This window comes from Falco rusticolus, chromosome 2 (genome assembly GCF_015220075.1).
Source record: "Falco rusticolus isolate bFalRus1 chromosome 2, bFalRus1.pri, whole genome shotgun sequence".
Taxonomy (NCBI): domain Eukaryota; kingdom Metazoa; phylum Chordata; class Aves; order Falconiformes; family Falconidae; genus Falco; species Falco rusticolus.
Genome location: NC_051188.1, coordinates 67,461,084 through 67,480,590, shown reverse-complemented (window position 1 = coordinate 67,480,590; position 19,507 = coordinate 67,461,084). Strand labels below are relative to the sequence as shown.

At 56.3% G+C, this 19,507-nt stretch overlaps 1 protein-coding gene and 1 long non-coding RNA gene across 2 annotated transcripts; one reads left to right on the top strand and one right to left on the bottom strand.

Annotated features, from left to right (window-relative positions):
- Positions 1 to 2,675: 2,675 nt before the first annotated feature.
- On the top strand, positions 2,676 to 4,117 carry POU3F3 (POU class 3 homeobox 3). The gene has a single exon (XM_037377480.1). It carries the CDS (start codon positions 2,720 to 2,722, stop codon positions 4,037 to 4,039), a length of 1,320 nt encoding a protein of 439 aa, XP_037233377.1. The 5' UTR covers positions 2,676 to 2,719; the 3' UTR covers positions 4,040 to 4,117.
- A 7,542-nt stretch (positions 4,118 to 11,659) lies between these two features.
- Positions 11,660 to 19,120, bottom strand: LOC119143385. The gene is made up of 4 exons (XR_005102690.1): positions 18,954 to 19,120; positions 14,941 to 15,166; positions 13,813 to 13,925; positions 11,660 to 11,959 (listed from the first exon to the last, which is right to left on the bottom strand). It is a non-coding gene; the product is annotated as an uncharacterized LOC119143385 (long non-coding RNA).
- Positions 19,121 to 19,507: the final 387 nt, after the last annotated feature.

The window sequence follows — 19,507 nt, the reverse complement described above, 5'->3', positions numbered from 1 at the left end:
ATAATATATATATATATATATATATATATATGGATCGTTATGTTTGGTGTTTAGTTACCAGAGCCCGTCAGATCCCTACGCTTCACTTTAATGGTTTTCCTAAACCTGCCCACCGCGGTATTTCTTACCGCGCCAGCCGGGGGCCGGCCGGAGCCCCGAGCAGCGGCTGCCGGGCGGGCGGGGCGGGCTGCGCGGGAGCGGGGCGTGCTGCGCGGCAGCGGGCGGGATGCGCGGCAGCGGAGCGGCCAGCAGGGCGCTGCCGGCGGGACGCGCCTCGCCCCCGCCTCCCGGGGTCAAGTTGTGCAGCGTGCGGAGGAAGGAGCGGGCGGCGCGCAGGTCCGGCCGGGGGGCGGGACACACACACACACACACACACACGCTCCCCGCGCCGGTGCCCACCCCGCGCGTGTTTTCCCGGAGCAGCTCGCCCGTAGGGGAGCGTGTGCGGGGCGGCGTGCGTGGGACGGCGCGACGGTCGTTAGCAGCGCCGTGTCCCCTGGATGTCCGAGCGGTGTTATTGCACCGGCGGTCCCCGAGGAGCGTTCAATTTGCCCTTGTTTTTGTTGCCACTTTCTCTTTTTCCGTGGTTCACTGAGGTTGCCTGTGCGCAGCGTTTCCGCTCGGTCGCATCTCTCCCCCTCGCTCCCCCGCCTTCCCCCGCCCCCCTTAACTCTTTCCGCTGGACGGGAAATAATGCCGCGTTTCATGCCGCGGGGCCGGCTCCCCGCGAGAGACCGCGGCTCGCAGGGCAAGCCCGGCCGCCGGTTCCCCCGCCCGCCTCCCCCACCGACGGGGCGGCCCCTCGCCGGGGCTGCCGGGCCGGCCTCCCGGCGTGACGGCGGCGGGCAGGAGGGCGGCCGGGGTCCTGGGCGCACCCCGGGGTGCGGGGGTGGGGGGGGCGGACAAAGGGAGGAGGGGGCGGGCGGGGGCGGACGCCTCCGGGGCAGAGCGGCGGGGGGGCAGCTCTGGGTGCTGGGGCGGGGGTGGATGCGTGTGCACCCCCGCGCAAACACCGCTCCGGCTTCGCCGTCGTTATTATTGTTGTTATTATTGTTGATATTAATTATGAGCGCCCGCCCGCTGTCGTCCCCCCCCGCCCCCCGCACTCGCCCCTGCCCGAACGGCGGCGGCAGAGCTCCGAGGTGCGTGTGTCTGCCGGGCGGGAAGAGTTAAGAGGCGGAGGGAGGAGGGGCGGGAGGGACGGCGGGAGGAGGGAGGGGAGAGGGAGGAGGGTTTGGGGGGGGGGGGGGGGGCAACTTCCAGCTCCGACGCCACTTTGCCTAAATTAAAAAGCAGCCAATCGGAACGGCCGGAAGGGGGGCCGCGCGGCCGGCGGCGGGCTGTCCGTCACGGGGCGCGCAGCCAATCGGCGGGGGCGGCGGCGGCCGGCTTCCTCGCGGCGGGGCCGGGTGGTGGCGGCGCGGGCGGCGGCGGCGGGCAGACGGCGGGAGGGAGGGAGGGAGGGAGGGGAGGGAGGGAGGGAGGGAGGGAGGGAGGGCGCGGGCACGGCCCGGGAGAGGGAGGCGGGGAGAGGCGAGCGGCGGGACTCCGGCACCGCCAGTGCGCGCTGCCAGCCCGGCAGCCAACTTCCCCGCTGGAGTTAGTGTATAAAGGATACCATATATGCACACACACATACACACACCTCTCCACCAAGGCGCTCCTCCTCCGCCTCCTCCCTCGACCAACTGCTGGAATTAAAATAAAAAGCAAAACAAACACCAAAAAAAAAAACCAACAACAAAAAAAAAAAACAACAGACCAAGCGAGAGAGCGAGCGAGCGGGAGAGGGAGAGAAACAATTCGCGAGGTAACGAGAAATTTCAACTTTTTTTTTTTTTTTTACTTTTTTTTTCCCAACCGCCTAAAGGAAAGGTAGAGAGGAAAAATGTCTTATCCAGAGCGTGACTCTAGCAAGAAGGCTCCGACAGGACTCTTGTTTCAAAGGGCACAAAGTGCTCCAGCAACAGCACAACTTTGAGAAATGCATCATCACCACCATCACCACCATCATCATCACAGGAAGTTTTCTTAGGACACCAACAAAACTTGCAAATAAAAGAGCAAAGGAGATCGAGGAGCCGAGGAGAGCGAGAAAGACAGAGAGAGAGACAGAAAAAGGAAAATATACCCAACACACAAAGCCTTAAAGGAAGAAGAAAAGGAAAAGTTTCACTCTGAGAGGGGAAGGCTGAGAGGTGGAGATGTACTCCTAGGGGAGCGGAGGGGAGAAGGCACGGGGGCTTTTTGATCCCCCCCCCCTTTTTCGCTTTTTAGCCTTTGTTTGGTTTCCTCCCTGCGAGCAGCAAACCCGGGCGAGAAGGCGGCGGAGGAAAAATACATGTACGGCTAAATATTTCTCTTTTTTTTTTGGAAAAAAAAGAAAAGAAAAAAAAAAGAAAAGAAAAGCGATTTAAAAAAAAAGGCGAAGCGAGAGCCGGCGACTGCAAAGAGCGCGCCGCGGAGCGGAGGCAGGCAGGACGGCCGGCGGACGGGCGGAGGAGAGCGCGCCGCGGAGCGCTAGCAGGTGAACCCCGCGCCCCGGCGCCCCGGCGAGGCTGGGAAGGCGGCGGCGGCGGCGGCGGCGGCGCGGGCGGCGGCCCCGGCAGCGGCCCCGGCAGCGCCGGGCAAGGGCGCTCGCGGCGGGCGCCCGGCAGCCGGCGGCGGCGGCGCGGCGGCGGCGGCGCGGCGGGGGCGAGCGGCGGGCGGCGGGCGCGGGATGGCCGCAGCCACCTCTAACCCCTACCTCCCCGGCAACGGCATCCTGGCGGCCGGCTCCATCGTCCACGCGGACTCGGGCGGCGGCGGCGGCGGCGGCGGCGGCGGCATGCAGCCGGGCAGCGTGGCCGTCACCTCGGTGGCGGGCGGCTACCGCGGCGACCCGGCGGCCAAGATGGTCCAGAGCGACTTCATGCCGGGCGCCATGGCCGCCAGCAACGGCGGCCATATGCTGAGCCATGCCCACCAGTGGGTGACAGCCCTGCCCCACGCCGCCGCCGCCGCCGCCGCCGCCGCCGCCGCCGCCGCCGAAGCGGGCTCGCCCTGGTCCGGCAGCCCCGTGGGCATGACGGGCAGCCCCCAGCAGCCGCCGCCGCCGCCCGACGTCAAGGGCAGCGGCGGGCGCGACGACCTGCACTCGGGCGCGGCGCTGCACCACCGGCCGCCCCACCTGGGCCCCCCGCACCAGGGGCACCCGGCGGCCTGGGGGGCGGCGGCGGCCGCCCACCTGCCCTCCATGGCCGGCGGGCAGCAGCAGCAGCAGTCGCTCCTCTACTCGCAGCCCGGGGGCTTCACGGTGAACGGCATGCTGAGCCCCCCCCCCGGCGGGCAGAGCCTGGTGCACCCGGGGCTGGTGCGCGGCGAGACGCCGGAGCTGGGCGAGCACCCCGGGCACCACCACCACCACCACCACCAGCACCCCGGGCACCACCCGCCGCACCACGGCGGCGTCAACAGCCACGACCCGCACTCGGACGAGGACACGCCGACCTCCGACGACCTGGAGCAGTTCGCCAAGCAGTTCAAGCAGCGGCGGATTAAGCTGGGCTTCACCCAGGCCGACGTGGGGCTGGCGCTGGGCACCCTCTACGGCAACGTCTTCTCGCAGACCACCATCTGCCGTTTCGAGGCCCTGCAGCTCAGCTTCAAGAACATGTGCAAGCTGAAGCCTTTGTTGAACAAGTGGCTGGAGGAAGCCGACTCCTCCACGGGCAGCCCCACCAGCATCGACAAGATCGCCGCCCAGGGCAGGAAGAGGAAGAAGCGGACCTCCATCGAGGTGAGTGTCAAGGGGGCCTTGGAGAGCCACTTTCTGAAATGCCCCAAGCCCTCCGCCCAGGAGATTACGAACCTAGCGGACAGCCTGCAGCTGGAGAAGGAGGTGGTCAGGGTTTGGTTTTGCAATCGGAGGCAGAAAGAGAAACGGATGACCCCCCCGGGGATCCAGCAGCAGACCCCCGACGATGTCTACTCCCAGGTCGGCACCGTCAACTCCGACACGCCACCCCCTCACCACGGACTGCAGACCAGCGTGCAGTGAGGGGCACCGCGGCCGGGCCGGGGGGCGCGGGGGCAGCGCGGGCCGGGCCGGGCCGGGCACCGCCGCCTGCACCGCCACCGCCGCCGGCACCGCCACCGCCGCCGGCACCGGCACCGCCGCGCACAGCCGCACGCTCACACCGACACACTCACACGCACGCACGCACACACACACACATACACACACGCGCGCGCACACACACACGATCCAGGCTCGTTCAGACTGCTTGTGTTTATATATATATGGATATATGCGTGCATCTATATATATATAAGATCGATACCAATAGGGAGCGGTGGAGAAGGTCGATCCGAGCGAGTGCGTTCAGACCGTGTTGGGAAAACGGGGTGGAGATGCGTAATGCACCAAACTGCAGATGTGCTGGGGGGTTGGTTGTGGGGAGAGGGCTTGGGTGGGTGGGCTTGGGCTTTTTTTTTAATTATTATTATTATTATTATTATTTTTATTTTTCACTCTCCAAATTAGCCCCCTCTCGCAGTGAGGAACACCACTGATGTCTGCGCCTCTTCTCTCCCCTCCTCCCCCCCTCCCTGCACTCTCCCCCCTATCCCCAAAAGGGCTCTCTTCTATGAATCACAGAAACTTTTTTTTCTCCTTTCTCTCTCCCTCTTTTTTTCCCCTCTCCTCTTTTCTTTCTTTTTCTTTTCTTTCTTTATTTTTTTTTTTATGGGAGCAATCCAAAAAAGGGAAGCAGAAGCAAAATAATCCTGTTAATCAGAGGGTGCCTGCTGCATTCCAGCACCCTGTTTTTCTTGGCCAAACCATAGAATTTTGGTGCAAGGCAGACATCCACTCTAAAAACATATATATCTATATTCTGCAAAATGAAAGGGGCCACTTTTTCCAGGAAAAAAAAATATGCACACAGCACTAAAAACAAGCAGACTGCATAGGGAAGCAAATACATATATATATATTTATCTATATATATAGGTATAGCTATAGAACAAAAATATGGAAATAAATGCCCGCACGCCGAAAAACTGACCCTGAGGAGGAAGGGGGGAGGGACAGACGCCGGGGGGGAGGGTGGGAGAAGGAGAGGTTGTTGGTCCCTAAAGTTCAAGCTCTGTAGAAGGACTTTGCATGAATTAAGGGAACCAGCGAGAGAAAGGGAAATAATTTAGGGCTGTCAAAGTCCTGCTCCTGACGGCTGCCAATCATCATGGAAGAGTCATTAAAAAAAATCCACTGCTAATATTTTTTTTATTAATATTTTTATTTTTTATTTCTGGACTGATTCAGATAAAGGGATTTAGAAGGACTGAGCATCTGCAGCTGCACTTATCTGAACTTCTCCTCTCCTAAATCCGTTGCCAACTTTGATTGAATGGGTGCTGTGGATGTGATTATATAATACTGCCATTTCCAAGCAGTGTTTTTGGTAGGTTTTAATAAACAGACTTTTCAAAAAGACGGCAATATAGAATTGTTAGATCCGTTGTTGATCTAAAAAAAAAAATTTGCTTTATATTTTCATTAAATGACTTCTTTTAATATTTTATTCAGAATACCTATGAACTGCTGCAAAACGGTAATTTATTTTTTCCCCAGATCTTGTATTACGTGTTTTTTTCAGACGAGCACAAATCAAAATGAAATGAAAATATGGACAGTTGTTAGGTAATAAGGGTATCTTTTGATGTGATAATTTGATTGTAATTTAATTTGAGTAGTGATTCCGTAAGAGCTGATTGAGAAAATAAATTTGTTAGAATGAAATAGTCTGTGTCTGATGCATAAACACTGTGTCAAAAAAAAAAAAAAAAAAGTTCTCTGAAGGGAAATACTGCAAATGCTGAAGTGGGAGAAATGCGGGAGGTCGGAGCTGCTGGCTACTGCGCGCCCCCCTCGCTCCCCGGCAGCGCGTCCCTGCCGGGGGCTGCGCGGCGCAGGGCTCGCCCCCTGCCCAGCCCGCCGCCCGGCCGCTGCCCGCGGCCCCGTCCCTCAGCCCGGGGACCCTGTGCCGTGGGGAAGGCGGGCGAGAGGTCGCCAAAGGCCGCCTTCTCCCGGGAGGGGCTGTACCGGTTCGGTTTGGGCTCGCCCTGCGGTGCGGGCGATGCCTGAGCCTGGCCCCTGGCCGCCAGCGGCCGACGCTGAGGGCAGGGGTGTTCCCAAAAGTTCGGTCTGGTCTGCTCTCTTTGCAAACTGGGGCTTGGGGCGGGGGGTGGGGGGAGAAAGGAAGCTAAGCTATGATTTATTTTGACGCATTTTATGTCTGTATAAATATTTGTATTTAATTTATCTTTATAAATTAAGGAGAAGGTACTTCCCCCTCCCCCCCAGAAAAGGATATATAGAATAATATCTTCAGCATCCTCCGTGAGGTCCGCCTAGTTCACCATTTCTGTTGTTGCTGTTGCTGTTGTTGTTGTTGTTGTTTTAGGGGGGTTTCTATGGGGTGTGAAGTGGTGTAGTCTAGTTTTCTCCTCCACTCTGCCATAGCGCTGCCATACCTTCTTTGCAAGCACACGCGTGCGTTAGTAGGGTTGGAGATGCCGATGGACGCACTGGCTGGTCTGTCATATTTATCCGCTGTAATTTATTGCAATAAGGGACAAGTGAATGACCGTTTCAACTCTTTTCATTTTGAAGTGGGGAGGTTGTGGGAATTAGAGAGCTGCATCTAACGCCTCCACCCGCCCCCACTGATAGCCTACCGGAGAATAAGGTTTTCTTTTTATGATCCATCTTGTCCCTGAGACCTTCCTCACCTTCATCTCCCTCCCCCCGTCCGCACCCCCCTCCCCCCCCGTCCGCCTTCCCCGGCCTTGCTTCTTTACGTGCTATTGAGGCAGGGGTTAAACCCCCAGAAAACTGCTGTAGGGACAACAAACATTTCTTCCTTTCAGATAGGCCTTGTGTCAGTCCATAAATTAAAGCCAACCTGAGAGCCGTGCACCGGGATGCATTATTTTAACACCAGCTCGTAGTAAATATCACTGTCGGTTTGATTTGTGAAATCCGAAAGGCCCGACTGGCACAGAGGAAAGGGGGTGGGGGGGTGGGGGGGGGGCGGGGGGTGGGGGGGGAACCAACAAAGAGAAAGAAAACCCGAAAGGGTAAAGGACGCTCTTTCTTTTGTTCGTTTTAGCAAAAGCTCCCGGGTAATTCCGCGGCTCGGGAGGGAAAGGCCGGGCGCGGGAGGCGGGCGGGCAGCGCCGGGTGCCGGGCACCGCCAGCGCGGGCGGTGGGCTCCTGCCGCTCAAGGTGAAGGGGAGCGGCTGGTCAGGCACGGAGAGGGTCTGTTTAAATTTCGGAGCGGTATTTGGTTACTCTATTTGGATGGCAACAAAGAGCCAACGTGAGGCTCCGCACGGGTTTCTGTTAACAGGCAACCTTCTGCGGGCTGCTGCGTGAGAAAAGCTGGGGCTTAGGCCGGGCGAGTCGCGTTTGCTCGGAGGGACTGGCAAAATGTGCCCCGTGTGCCCGTGCCGCGGGCTTGTCATGCACAAAAAGTGAGGCCATGGGCGCTCCCCCCACTCCCCCCCACCCCCACCCCCGCCCCCAAGAAACTGAATCCTTTGAATGTATTTAGGAATTTCAGGGTTGCGAGTCTATGAGATAACGAGAGGTAGATAATAACTGAGAGGGTTTGCGCTAAGGGTTATATTGTTACACGTGTAAATAATGAAAATATTGTTATATATCGCCAGATCTCTTAATGAATTTAGTAATTGTATTCATTTATAATATCAGTGTTCTGTGCTTGGTAACTGAGTCGGCATCATTTTCTTTACTCCCTCCCCCCCCCCCTTTTTTTTTTTTATTTCCTGCCTAAAGGAAAGCCAAATGTTTTACAAAGTTATGTTTGATCAGTCTGGGTAATCCTGAGATGTGATTATTTATAGTTTACATTTTCATATCCTGCGGTCCTCTACTACGCCCCAGTCTTCTCACTTGCATCCCATCCTTCCCCCGTCGAGTCTGTACACAATAAATCATTTTCAGGTGTATTTAAAATAGTCATCTCACTGCTGTTGATCCGCATATTTTCCGGAATTTAGCAAAGAGCTCTACCTTGGTTTGAAAACGCAGCGGCTCCTATGGGAAAGTGATCTTTACAGAATCCTTATGCTTTAATGTAGTGACTCGTGTTTGCACATTACAATGCTCATAACTTGTTTTGTATGAATGGTTTTAAATGGAACGTTTAGAGAATAATCGGTTCTAATATGAAATGCAGTATATACTATTGATAATTTTATCAATAAGTGTAATATTTTAAATAATTTTAACAATTAATTTTGTTTTTTTAAATTATATATTTGTAAAATATTTATCCTGTTGAAAGCAACAATATATTGTTGTATTTATTCGTTTATTTTTGTAATAAATGATCAACACCTTCAAGCTACGGCAAAATCGATACTTCTATATATTTATCCAGGGATACCTTCCTGAGGCGCAGAGATGCTTGTTCCGATTTGCGCGAGAGTGTAAAGACTGCCTCTGTAACTGGCAGGCTGCAGGGCCGAACTGTAGGCGTGAGCTTCTTCGCCACATGTACTTTAGTTTGCTTAAGTTCCAGGGTAATTAATCAAACTTTAAAAGGGACGCAACAAGTCCCGGCCTCGGAGGCGGGCGCGGAGCGAGCGCTTTAGGACAGGGACCGACCTTGCTAAGGCCGGGGATGGCGAGGAGCTCGGTCGCCTGTGGCGAGACGGATGGATGGAGCGAGCGGAGGAGAGGCAGGGAGGTGATTGCCCCAGCGGTATTTTCAGTTGCAGTTTGGAATAATGGAGCGGGCGCAGCCTTCAATAGGCGGCGGGAGAGAGGGGAGAGAAAGGCAGCCAGCGACCCCGCGGTATCAATGACACAGCAGTAGGGAGCTTTTTTGGCTGAGAGGCTTTGGCGAGACAAAAAGCTGAGGAGCGAAGGCCGAGCGGGGGAAGGCTCGCCTCCGATCCCGTCCTGCCCGACGCCAAAGGAGCAGCCAGGGCCGCGGGGGCGCCCGCGGGGCCGCGCCGTCGGGGCCGCGCCGGGACCCGGCCCTGCCCCCCCACCCCCCCACCCCCGCCCTCTCCGGGGCCGGCTGCGGCGGGGCGCGGGGAAACGGGGCCGCGCCGCCCTCCCCCACGCGTGGAAGGCCGGTCCCGGGCCGCGCCGACGGGGCGGCCGCCGGTGCCCGGCAGCGCTCCCTCCCCGGCGGGGCGGCCCGAGAGGCGGAGCGGCCCGGGAGGGGCGGCCGGGCCGCTGCTCCCGGCGGGCGGCGGGGCGGCCCGGGGCGGCGGGCGGCCCGGGGGAGGCGGCGGGCGGTCCGGCGGGCGGCGCGGTGCCGCGGCGGCAGCTGCTGCGGGTCCCACAAGTTGTTTTCCTCGTGGCGACCATTCAGCAAAACGCAGGATCCTTTCTCCAAGATTTAAATTTCGCGGATGAATTACCATACAGCGGTTGCTTAGCAACTAAATTCAAGCCGGGCTAAGAATATGCAAGCTTTTTGTATTCTCATTAATAAAAATGCCACTCTGACACAGCAACCTGACTTTGGATCACTGCAACTTCTGTAAAAGCCATAGGAGAATACAAACCGGCTCCTCCATTTAATTACAGATCAGAGTGGCTTGAAATGTGATGTTTTGTTAATCTATCTTCCTAAAAGCGATGTAAAAAATAACGGCTTTTCAAGAGCAGTGGAAACTACTATTTTAATGGAGCTGTCTCCTGGTGCTACTGATGGCTGTAAAGCGAAACCTTTTTTTTTTTTTTTTTTGAGTCACACTTTCAAGTAGCATCCCCCCTTCTGCGTTGAGTTTCCTGAAATAAAATAAAAAAAAAAAAAACAAAACAAAACCAAAACCAACATTGAGACATTTGGAGCCACAGGGAGAAAAAAAAGTAAATAAATAAGCTGCAGCCGACCGGCGCGTTGGAGAGGCGAGCATCGCTCAGAAAAGGGAAGGGGGGGATTAAAAATGTCAGGGTGCAGCCCCAGCCAGGCACAGCCCCACGACCCGGGGTGCAGCCTGCCCTTGCTCTGCAGCGGGAGCCTCGGCTGCCGAAATGGTTCCCTTTGGCAAAACATGCGTGGGTATTCCGGGGGGGGGAGGGCAGGAGAAAAGCCTTCAGGGACACCTTGTTGAATGTTTCTCTCCATAATTTATTTCCCCTTCTGCTAACATTTACTTTATATTGCTCTTAGATCGGTGGAGATAAGATGTTGGTGTTAGATTCTGGCATCATGCACCCCATCTCGTATATATGGGAGAATGACCTCATCAGAGGAGGACTGTGTGTATAGATAGGATTATTTAAACATAGACTAGACACCTACATATAAATCTATATATAAAGATGTGTGTATATGATATAGAGATATATATATAAGTGTGTGTATATGCCTCCAGCAGTACCAAAAAACTTCGCTGCCAGCTCCGGAGCCTGCAGGCAGGCTGGCTTCCCCTGCAGCCTGCGGCGGGAGGCGGCCCCGTACCGCGGGGCAGCGGGCGGTGGGGCAGGGCCGCAGCGGGCGGTGGGGTGCCCCGGGCAGGGCCGCAGCCCAGCGCAGGGCGCTGCCAGGCAGGGCCGGGGGCCGGGCCGCCCCCCCCCGCGCCCGCCATTGTGTGAGGGCCGCTGCCGCGGGAGGGGCTGCCCTCGGGGCACCGGGCACCGGGCACGGGGGCCGCTGGCTGCTTTCGCTGGTGGCTGAGGGTTTGGTCGTGGTGCCTTTGTAGCAACGAAGGGTTAAATCCAAACCTTCTGCTGCCTTCTCCCCCTTTTTATCTTTTTTTTTTTTTTTTTTTGGACCCCTGGAAAGTGCTAACATTGAGCCTGAATTGTACAAACCCCAACCCACGTTAAAAGTTCAGGCGTGGGGGGTGGTGGTGTGTTTCCCATGGGGTTTGTCTGCAGGAGAAGGGGAACTTGGAGGTCCATCGGAGCTGTGTGCAGGTCACTGAGGAATCAGGGGTTCCCCCCTCCTTCCCCCCGCCTTTTAAGGTTTTATTTTCTTTCAGGGGGAGGATGGCTTGAAGGGGGGCGGTCGAGGGGAGTAGGCGTTTTCCAAACGTGAGTTTGAGAAGGAGGGAGCTCGCTCTCTCAGCAGGATTTAGTTCCTACACACTTTAAAATGTAGAATGTAGAACGGCAGACAAAAAAAAAACAAACCAAAAAACATCCCATATAACAAATACCAAGGGAAGAAAGGCAGTGAAGTGAGAACCTGTGAAGACTAGAGTCCCCCTGAAACTCAGGCTCATGCATAGCTTTAGCAGAGTGTTTTGCTTCTCTCCCCAACGGTTATAGGATGAGTATCACAAGGCTACAGCATAAATAATCACATTCCCTTCCATTTTGCATCTCTCTCTCTAACAGAGTTGAGATTAAAAGCCAAAATCCAAGCACAGCCCTTACAGAGTGGTTGAATTGTGCCAGTACATATGTTTCCCACTCACGTGTTGAAAACTGTACCTTCAAACATAGGCTTGTTTCTGATAGCTTGCATTTCTTCAAGTACAAGGGAAAAAAAGCTAAACAGAACTTTTCTGAATTGTTCCTATTGCGCACATCAGTGGGGTGAAAAGACAGCATTACATCAGCTCGGTACCTTCAACGCAAACAGGGAAGGTTTAGCAAGACAAGCTCACGGGCATACCGCAATAGAGATCTTTATTTTAGACTTGGGATGGTTCGAACCAATTCAACACCAGTACTGAGTACCACAAAATATTTGGTTTGGGAACAAACTTCCCTCCGGAGTAGTGTGAAGTGGATTGCTGCTCCTCGATGCCAGATGCCTGGTCACCCCAAACATCCCCTTGCTGCCTTCCTTGCAAGGCGCATGATACAGAGGAGACTTTCTACCCACAGGGACGGTACTTTCAGGTCAGACTGCTGTGCCATGCCTTCCAAAGTCCAGGCATGGGGTCCCAGCAGAATTATTTCTTCCTTGGAAGAAGCCTAAGATGAGAAGGGGGAAATGGATTAGAAAGGGGAAACCAGCCGGGGACTGTTATACTGTTGCTGGTGGTAGGCCTGCTCTTAAACACAATGTCAAGGCGCTGAGATATGCGTGTGAAATGACAAAGACAGATGCTATTTCTTCCTGAGGTCCACGTTGAGTGGAGAAAGCCAAAGGGTTGTTCACCGTCTCGCGTTCAGGGCCATTCTTTCAAATTGAAATGAATTGATTTAAAAAAGCAGGGACTGCCTAATGGGGAACCGCATGGCTGCTATATTTATGTGCATCAAACCGAAATTTAAACAACTTGAGGCAGTGTGGGCTGTGTAAATGTTTTATATATAGTAACCTTTTTGTTATTAGTTTTGGAAATGGTTGGTGTTACTTCCCTGCCAGCGCTCCATAGAGCTGACTATACAGCATTCAGTCCACGCTACAGTCAAGCAGGAGCTGTTTGCTCAACAACTCCAGGCTCTATTTCCAACTGGAGTACTAACATACACCCGGAGGTGATTGCATAAACCCAGGTAGCCCAATGTATGTAGACCATTTCACCGAGCAGGCTGCTAAAATACAAGAAGCAAGCGCGTGGCTGTAGGGCAGGTGTGGGCTGGAGGGTCTTCTGAAAGGGTTGGTTTGGTGGTTTGGATTCTTTTCCCCCTCTGTGTGAGTGCTTGTGAAAGCCAGAGAGGACAGGGACATCCTCTGAACCTAACTTTGGTCTCATCTCTCCACCTTCCCACCAAGTTTGAGACATTGTGAATATTTACCAAGTACAAAAGAAATGAGAAGTGCTGGGTATTGATCATTATTATATCCCTTCCCTGACAGAAAATAGGCCTAGGATAGCAGAGCTGAAACTAATCTTTCTAAAGGGGGGAGGGGGGGAGGGGGGGCGTTGGGGGGGATGGCGGGAGTGGGTTAGTGAAGAATTGTGCTGGAATAACATACATTTCTTTCCTCTTCTGGAGCTCTCATTCAAAACAGGGGCCCATCTGCCTGAGTGGGACACTTCTCACCAAAAACTAATAGATATTTGTTCCAGAGTCCACATTAAAGCCACAGACCAAATGTAAGGTGCAAAGCTCTTCATTTGTTTCTCTCTCTGTCACACACATGCATTCCCACACATGCAAACACACACTCCCTTCTCTTCCTAAAATAATAAAATAACCGCTCCCCAGTTCTGCTGCCTTCTCTATTTTATGCAGGTCCATACTCAAATGTGTACCAAAATTCTTAACTCAGTTTGCTAAAATCGCCTAGATTGTCGAGGAAATTAAACTAAACAAGGAGCTGTGTGAAATGTTGAACTTTAAATACCATCCGCTACCTCGAGAAGAAGAAAATGAGTCAATAAACGCTCAGGTTTCTGCTACTTTTAGATTATCGTAATTAAAAGAACTATTTTGTTAGATTTTTTCCTTTTTTTTTTCTTTTCTTTTCTTTTTTTTTCTTTAGCATGGTAAGAATTCCCTCATGCTCTAGTAGTGGGTATTTGAAAATAATGCTCTTTCCCTTCTGATTTTGTACTGAAGGACAGGGTTACAGTGTCTCCCCTAGGTGTTAATGATGGATATATGGACGTGTTTAATCTTGTGAATGGTATGTATATTTCTGTGAATACCAGGAGAGATGACGATACCATTCTCAGTAGCCCAGAAGAGGCATGTTTTACCTGAAGTACTGGGCTTGGGCTGGATGCTGCTGTTGTCCTGGGTTTTGGTTTTGGTTTTTAATTGTCCTGCCTACTCTCTCAAGTCAATATTAATGCCGTACAGCACGGCTGAGGCCAGGGCTGAGTGAGCCCCGTCATTAACAATAGCATAAACAAAGGAAGGGGACCAGTTACCTTGACATTAGGTGCCCGCTTTGTTCCCGAGCCTCCAACTGCATCCTGAAGCCCATACAGGGAAGTATTGCCTACGGGAATGAATAATCCACTCCACCTATTGTCCCAATCCCCTGGAAAACAAAACAACACAACCAAAACAAAGATGACAACACACCCCCGCCCCGCGTGGAGTCTGCGAATGGTTTCATCCCCTCCTGCCTTTCCCTGCACTTCTGGCCACTCTGGTCGCCGACCCGCTCCCCCACAAGTGCTGCCCGCTGCAGCCCGCGGGCGCTTCCCGGCTGGCGCAAGCACCCCCAGCCCTTTGTCGCCCAGTTTTCAGAGGGAAGGGGCTGGAGAACCACCCCCACCGCTCTGGGAGGGCGAGAGGCGGGGAGCGGGGGGCTGCGCGCTCCTGTGCCTCCGCAGCCCGGCAGGATCCTTCACGCGGCCGGGCCGTACCCGGGGGGCGCCGCGTTAGACGGGGCGGCCCGGCGGGGTGAGCTGCCCTCCGGCCGCCCAAGCCGTGTCCGCCCCGCTCCCCGGCCTGTCAGCAAGCAGAAGGGATGCACCCCCTCTCGGTGGCATGGCCTGGCCCAGGGGCAGCGCGACATGCCCACGCACAGCCGTGGGGATGCGAGGGAGGTGGGGGGCGAGCGACTCTGTGTGTGGACCTCCATTGTCCTTCCAGCTTCGCCCCCCCCGGGGCGGTTTTCGGGGCCCACTCGGCACTGCCCTCCCTGCTTGCACACGACCTGGTAGACCCCGCTCCGTAGCCCCCCGTATGTGGCAGAAACGCCCGGAGCAGCCCCCCTGCTCATGCCCAGCCGCAGGAGCCTGTGTGGAATGGGAACGGCTCCTTCCTCTGCCGAAATAACTAAGCTCCCCACATCCAGTTTTGTCTTCCCCTTCTCCTACAGCCCCATGCGGGCCATCGGGGCAGAGGGATGGATAGCAGCTCCCCCAAAGTTTTCGGGAGGCCGGTTTGTCCCGGTCCTTCCCCGCACGGAGGGGGGGTGCCAGGCCAGGCCACGGCAGCGCTGCCGTGGGGTTTCCCCCCGCGCCGGCCCCGCTCCAGGGGCAGCTTTTGTTCCCGCTGTGCTCGGAGGGGAGCAAGTTCTAGCCCCGGGAACCTCGCGCCTTCACCTGGCTCTCCGGGAGCAGATGAAGGGGACCTGGTGGCGTAGCCCGAGGTAGAAGAAGGCCTTAGGAGACAGATGCATCGATCCCAGATGCAGCCAAATCCATCCTTGCGACGTGGGTGTGTGTGGGGATACAGGGAGTAGCCAAGGAGGCCGTTTGAACCTCGAGTCCTGGCTTCAAAGGTTAACAGCTCCCTCGTCAAACGTTGCCAAACGCTACCTCTACGGGGCTGAAGAGAGGGGAGAAGGGGAGGAAAAAAAAGAACATCAACATTACTGCAAATTTCAAAGCGCTGAAAATAGCTCTAAGAAATCCCGAGGATCCACCACCGCTTCTTTTTACCCGGGACATAGACGTTAGGCGAAGTATTTCCTCGGAGGTGCTTGTGAGCAAGGCCAGCGGGAGCCGCGCCTGCCTTTGGGGGCGAGCCGGTCGGCGGGGAGGGGGGCTGTGGGTCGGGGCCGCGGGCTGCCGCCCCCCCCTCACGCACCTGCAACTTTTGGCTGCGCTGGGGACCCCCCCAGGGCTGTGCCGGGAGCAAACCCCCTGCCAAATTGCCCCCCGCCCGCCCCCGCGGCGCGCCCGGGCCGTGCTCCCGCTGGGAGCCGCGGCTGCCGGGCAGGGGCTGGCCCCGGCAGCCCTTTATGCACAGCGGTCAGCAGCCGGGTTGTGGGTTTGCAGCTGCATGCAAATAAATCCCCGGCAATAATCTAATGCGGGTTTGCAGCCCCAACGACAAAGTTCCACCACAAACGCAAGTGCATTTTTTTTTTGTTTTGACCACCGAGGTCCAGCAACCAAGGGAAGCAAATAAAAATGGGGGGGGGGGGGGGGGGGAGTTGGTTAACACTCATGTTTCAACAAACGCAGCCTGCTTTTGTGATACACGAAAGCCAAGGATTTGTTTCCTGCACCTCTGCGAGAACACCAGCACCTGCCCCAGCTGGAGACAACGATTCCACGCGAGATGAGCAGCAACGAGGTGTCCTACCTACCCGGCCGCCCGCTGCTGCCTTATTTGTTCTGTTCCCACGTGGAAAATGCATCTTTTCCCTCAATTTTCATTGAATTACAGCTATATTCGATACGGGACGTGGCGGGTGGGGGTGGGGTGAGAATAAATTTATACACTAGCTTCTCTTGCAGGTGAAAGTTTTTTTGTTTGTTTTACTGCTCTCCAAGAAAGGTCTGTTTGCACGTATAGGGGAAGGTTGTTTGGTTTTTTGCTTGCCCGTCTTAAGCAAAAGCTGAGCAGAGTCAATGGGATGAAGAAGGAAAAACCCAAAACAACAACATGTAAAAGAGGGTGAATCTTTGAGAAAGAGCCCTCTTTCTCAGTGGAGTGGTAGAAGAAAAAAATCAAACCACAAAAAAATCCCAGCAGCCCAATTCCAGAGAGGATGGGAGGGGGTACAATTTCCCAATTGCCATTCTGCGGACTGCCATAAAAGAAAAAAAAATCTCATTGAGGGCTGGGACAAGTGGGGGGGGGGGAGTTTTACTTTTGCGAAGTGTAAGTCTCTAACGACAATCAGTCCTTCGTGACACCTGATGCCCCCCCGGGCAGGCTTGCCCCCCGGGGCCCCCGAGGCAGGCAGGGCGCGGGTGCGGCGCCCAGCCTGGGGCGGCGGTGGGTGAGTGGGGGTGGGCGCCAGCTCTCCCCAGCGCAACCCGCCGCTCTCCAACTCTCCCGCCCCTAACTTTGGGAGGGGGGGCGTTATTAGTGTGGAAAAGCCCGTTTCCCTGGCAAAAGAGGGGCAGCTGGGCGTCCAGCCTCCCCACCGCCATCTCCCCTCCGGGCGTGCGGGCAGCCGGTGCGCGGCCCCCGGCCCCGCCGGCTCGACCCCGGCTTCGCCCGGCCCACCTGAGCCAGGGCCAGCTCTGCTTTCGCGTTTCATCCCTCGGGGAGGGGATGCGTCCCCGCAGCCGCCTTGCCGGGCACAGACGGGCCGCCCTGCGACCAGCTGGCGACCGGCGGCCCTCGCCCCCGCCCCGGCACGTCGCCCCGGGGGCTTTCCCAGACTTGGCCCAGCTCTCCCAGCTCCTCTGTCCGGCCTTGCCTTTCCCCGCTCTCCCCGCCGCCGCCCGGCTGAGTGCGGCGCCCCCAGCACCCAGGTCCCGCCGGCGGCGGGGCTGCCGGGGAGCGGCAGGGCAGGGGGTGACCATCCCCTCGGTGTCTCGCCTGCCTGCCCGCCCGCCCCTGCGTTGCCTGCCCTCGGCCCTTGCGGCCGCCCCTCGTCCCCCCGCCCCCTGGCACGCACAGAGCCCGGCCCAGCTGCCGCTCGTCCCCTCGGGGGGCTTTTTTTCTTCTTTGCCCCCACTCCCCTCTCCCCGAGGCCTCCTGGGCGCGGGCTGCAGCCGGGCCCTCCGGAGGGGGCTCAGCCTCCGCAGGGCACCCCTCAGCCTCGCTGCCCACCCGTGCCTCCTTGTCTCCGCCGCCAACACAAAAGCCCCGGACCAAAGCGGTCAAGCAAAGGCGGCACAGCAAAGCTCACGCCCGCTGCCCCCTCCACAATGCGAACTCCAGAGGGAAATCTCCCTCCTAAGCCCGGCAGTCCCTTACTTAACCTTTGCAGCTTTCCGCAGGGTAAAGCGGAGTTTGTCACCCAGGTTGCCCCTCGCACCTCTGTGCGACCTGACGCGGGCACCGGGACAACGTTGCACCGGTTTCTGCAATCCGAAAAGAAACCTCTGGGTGCGGGGGTCGGTGCTGGGGGCCGGGGTGGGGGACCCAGAGTACGCCCGACCCCCCCCGCACCCCATGCACAGCCTCCTCGCCTCTGCCTTTGAAACTGTGTTTAAAACAGCAGCTGAAACACAATTAATTGTAACTGATTAACATGGATTAGTTTGGCCTCCAAAGCACTTTAAGTCAATTCAGCAGCCATAATAATAATTAATTCATTAATAAGTACTATTGGTGCTTCATCACTAACGCCAAGAAAAGTTTCCCTGCGAAGTACAGGTGGCAGGGAGTGTTAAAATGAAAACATTTCCATGCAACTTTTTAACCAGAAGGGAAAGCACTTTGGTTATATTTGGAGACATGTGTCTCACACATTTTCCCCCTTTTTTTTGTAAACTATGTAAGAATAAACATTACAGCTCTGGGCTTTTAATTTCTCCAGATGGAATCATAAAGTACCTAGTAGATTTTTTTTTTTTTTTTAATACTATACAATTGAGGACACATGTCTGCTTTTCCCAGTGAGGACGGAGAAGCGACTTAATTTGAAGGCATAACTACTGAACCACATTTTGAGTAACACACTCGAACAAGTTCACTTTAAAAGGCAGGAAACCGCTAAGAGCACAGCACTGAAAGTTGCTCCTTCCCACTTGAGCTCCAGTGGAAGATCGCCCGTCTGACCTTCACGTACACTTCGCCGTTCCGTACACGTGCAGAAGCATACCGCGTGTAGGTGGCGGGGTGCCTGGCCGTGGGGGGGGGGTGGGGTGGGGGGCTTTCGCAAGGCGGTCGCATCCCCGAGAGGCCCCCCCGCTCGCTGCAGGGTGATGGAGGCTGCCCGGGATCCCACCCCCGGCGCGGCGGCGGAGCCCTCTGATGCGCGGGTGACAAGAGAGGTCTCCTCCCGCGCCCCCCTCCCCCGGCTGAAGCGAGGGAGTCACTCGCCCTCCCGGCGCTCCTCTCCGCTCCTCACACGCACCCTTGCGCGCCCCGCAAAGCGCTCCCGTGGAGGCCGAAAGGAGGGAGGGAGCCCGGCAGCCCGCCGCTCGGCTGCCTCAGGGGTACACGCGTGAGGAGCGGGTCAGGAGCCCCTGGGCTGGGCGGAAAATAATACGGAAATAATAATAAAAAAAGTCCAAGGGCAAGATTTCTTGCTCTAAACTGTGTTTTCTGGGATTTTCGGGTTTTTTTGGGTTTTTTTTTTTTTGTCCCCTTGGTGATGGGAATGAGCAAAATAACCTACCTACTCATCTCCCTAACTAGACTCAGCCTCCCTCCCCTCCCCGTTCCACCCCCCCCCCCCCACCCCCCCCCGGTTCTGACTTACATGTGTTTAGAGCAATGGCAAGAGGCTCCCAACTGGAGCCCTGGCAGAAGGTGCGTTTAAAGTGTGGATGATTTACTCCCCTACAATTCAGGTCCCGCGTGTGAGCCTCCAGCCCCGCGTCAGCTGGGCACTGCAGACAAACAGCGTTAAATATGCATAAGGAACAGTTCGCTTTCTTAAAGGAGAACTTACCCCACCGGAAAGTTCACAGCCCGACGGCAGGCACGGGAGGGGGGGGGCGGGGGTGGCCCTTGCGTCGGGACAGCCCTAACCCCTTCCCATGGTGTTCGCCCACACGCTCAGCAAACAGGGCTGGGGAGAGCCCTTATGCTCGGGACCGGGCGGAGAAGTGATGGCAAGTCGGGCACCGCCTCAGTGAGCTGCGTCTCAGCGGACCGGCGCCTTCACCCCGCAGCGCCGACCCCGTCCCCCCTTCCTCGGCCGGGATGGGCGGGGGGCAGAGCCGCGCTCCCGGGGCAGTCCGGCTCCGGTGGGTCCCCGCGGCAACCACCGACCGGCTGCCCGAGAACTTGCAGGGTCCTGAACGGGGGGAA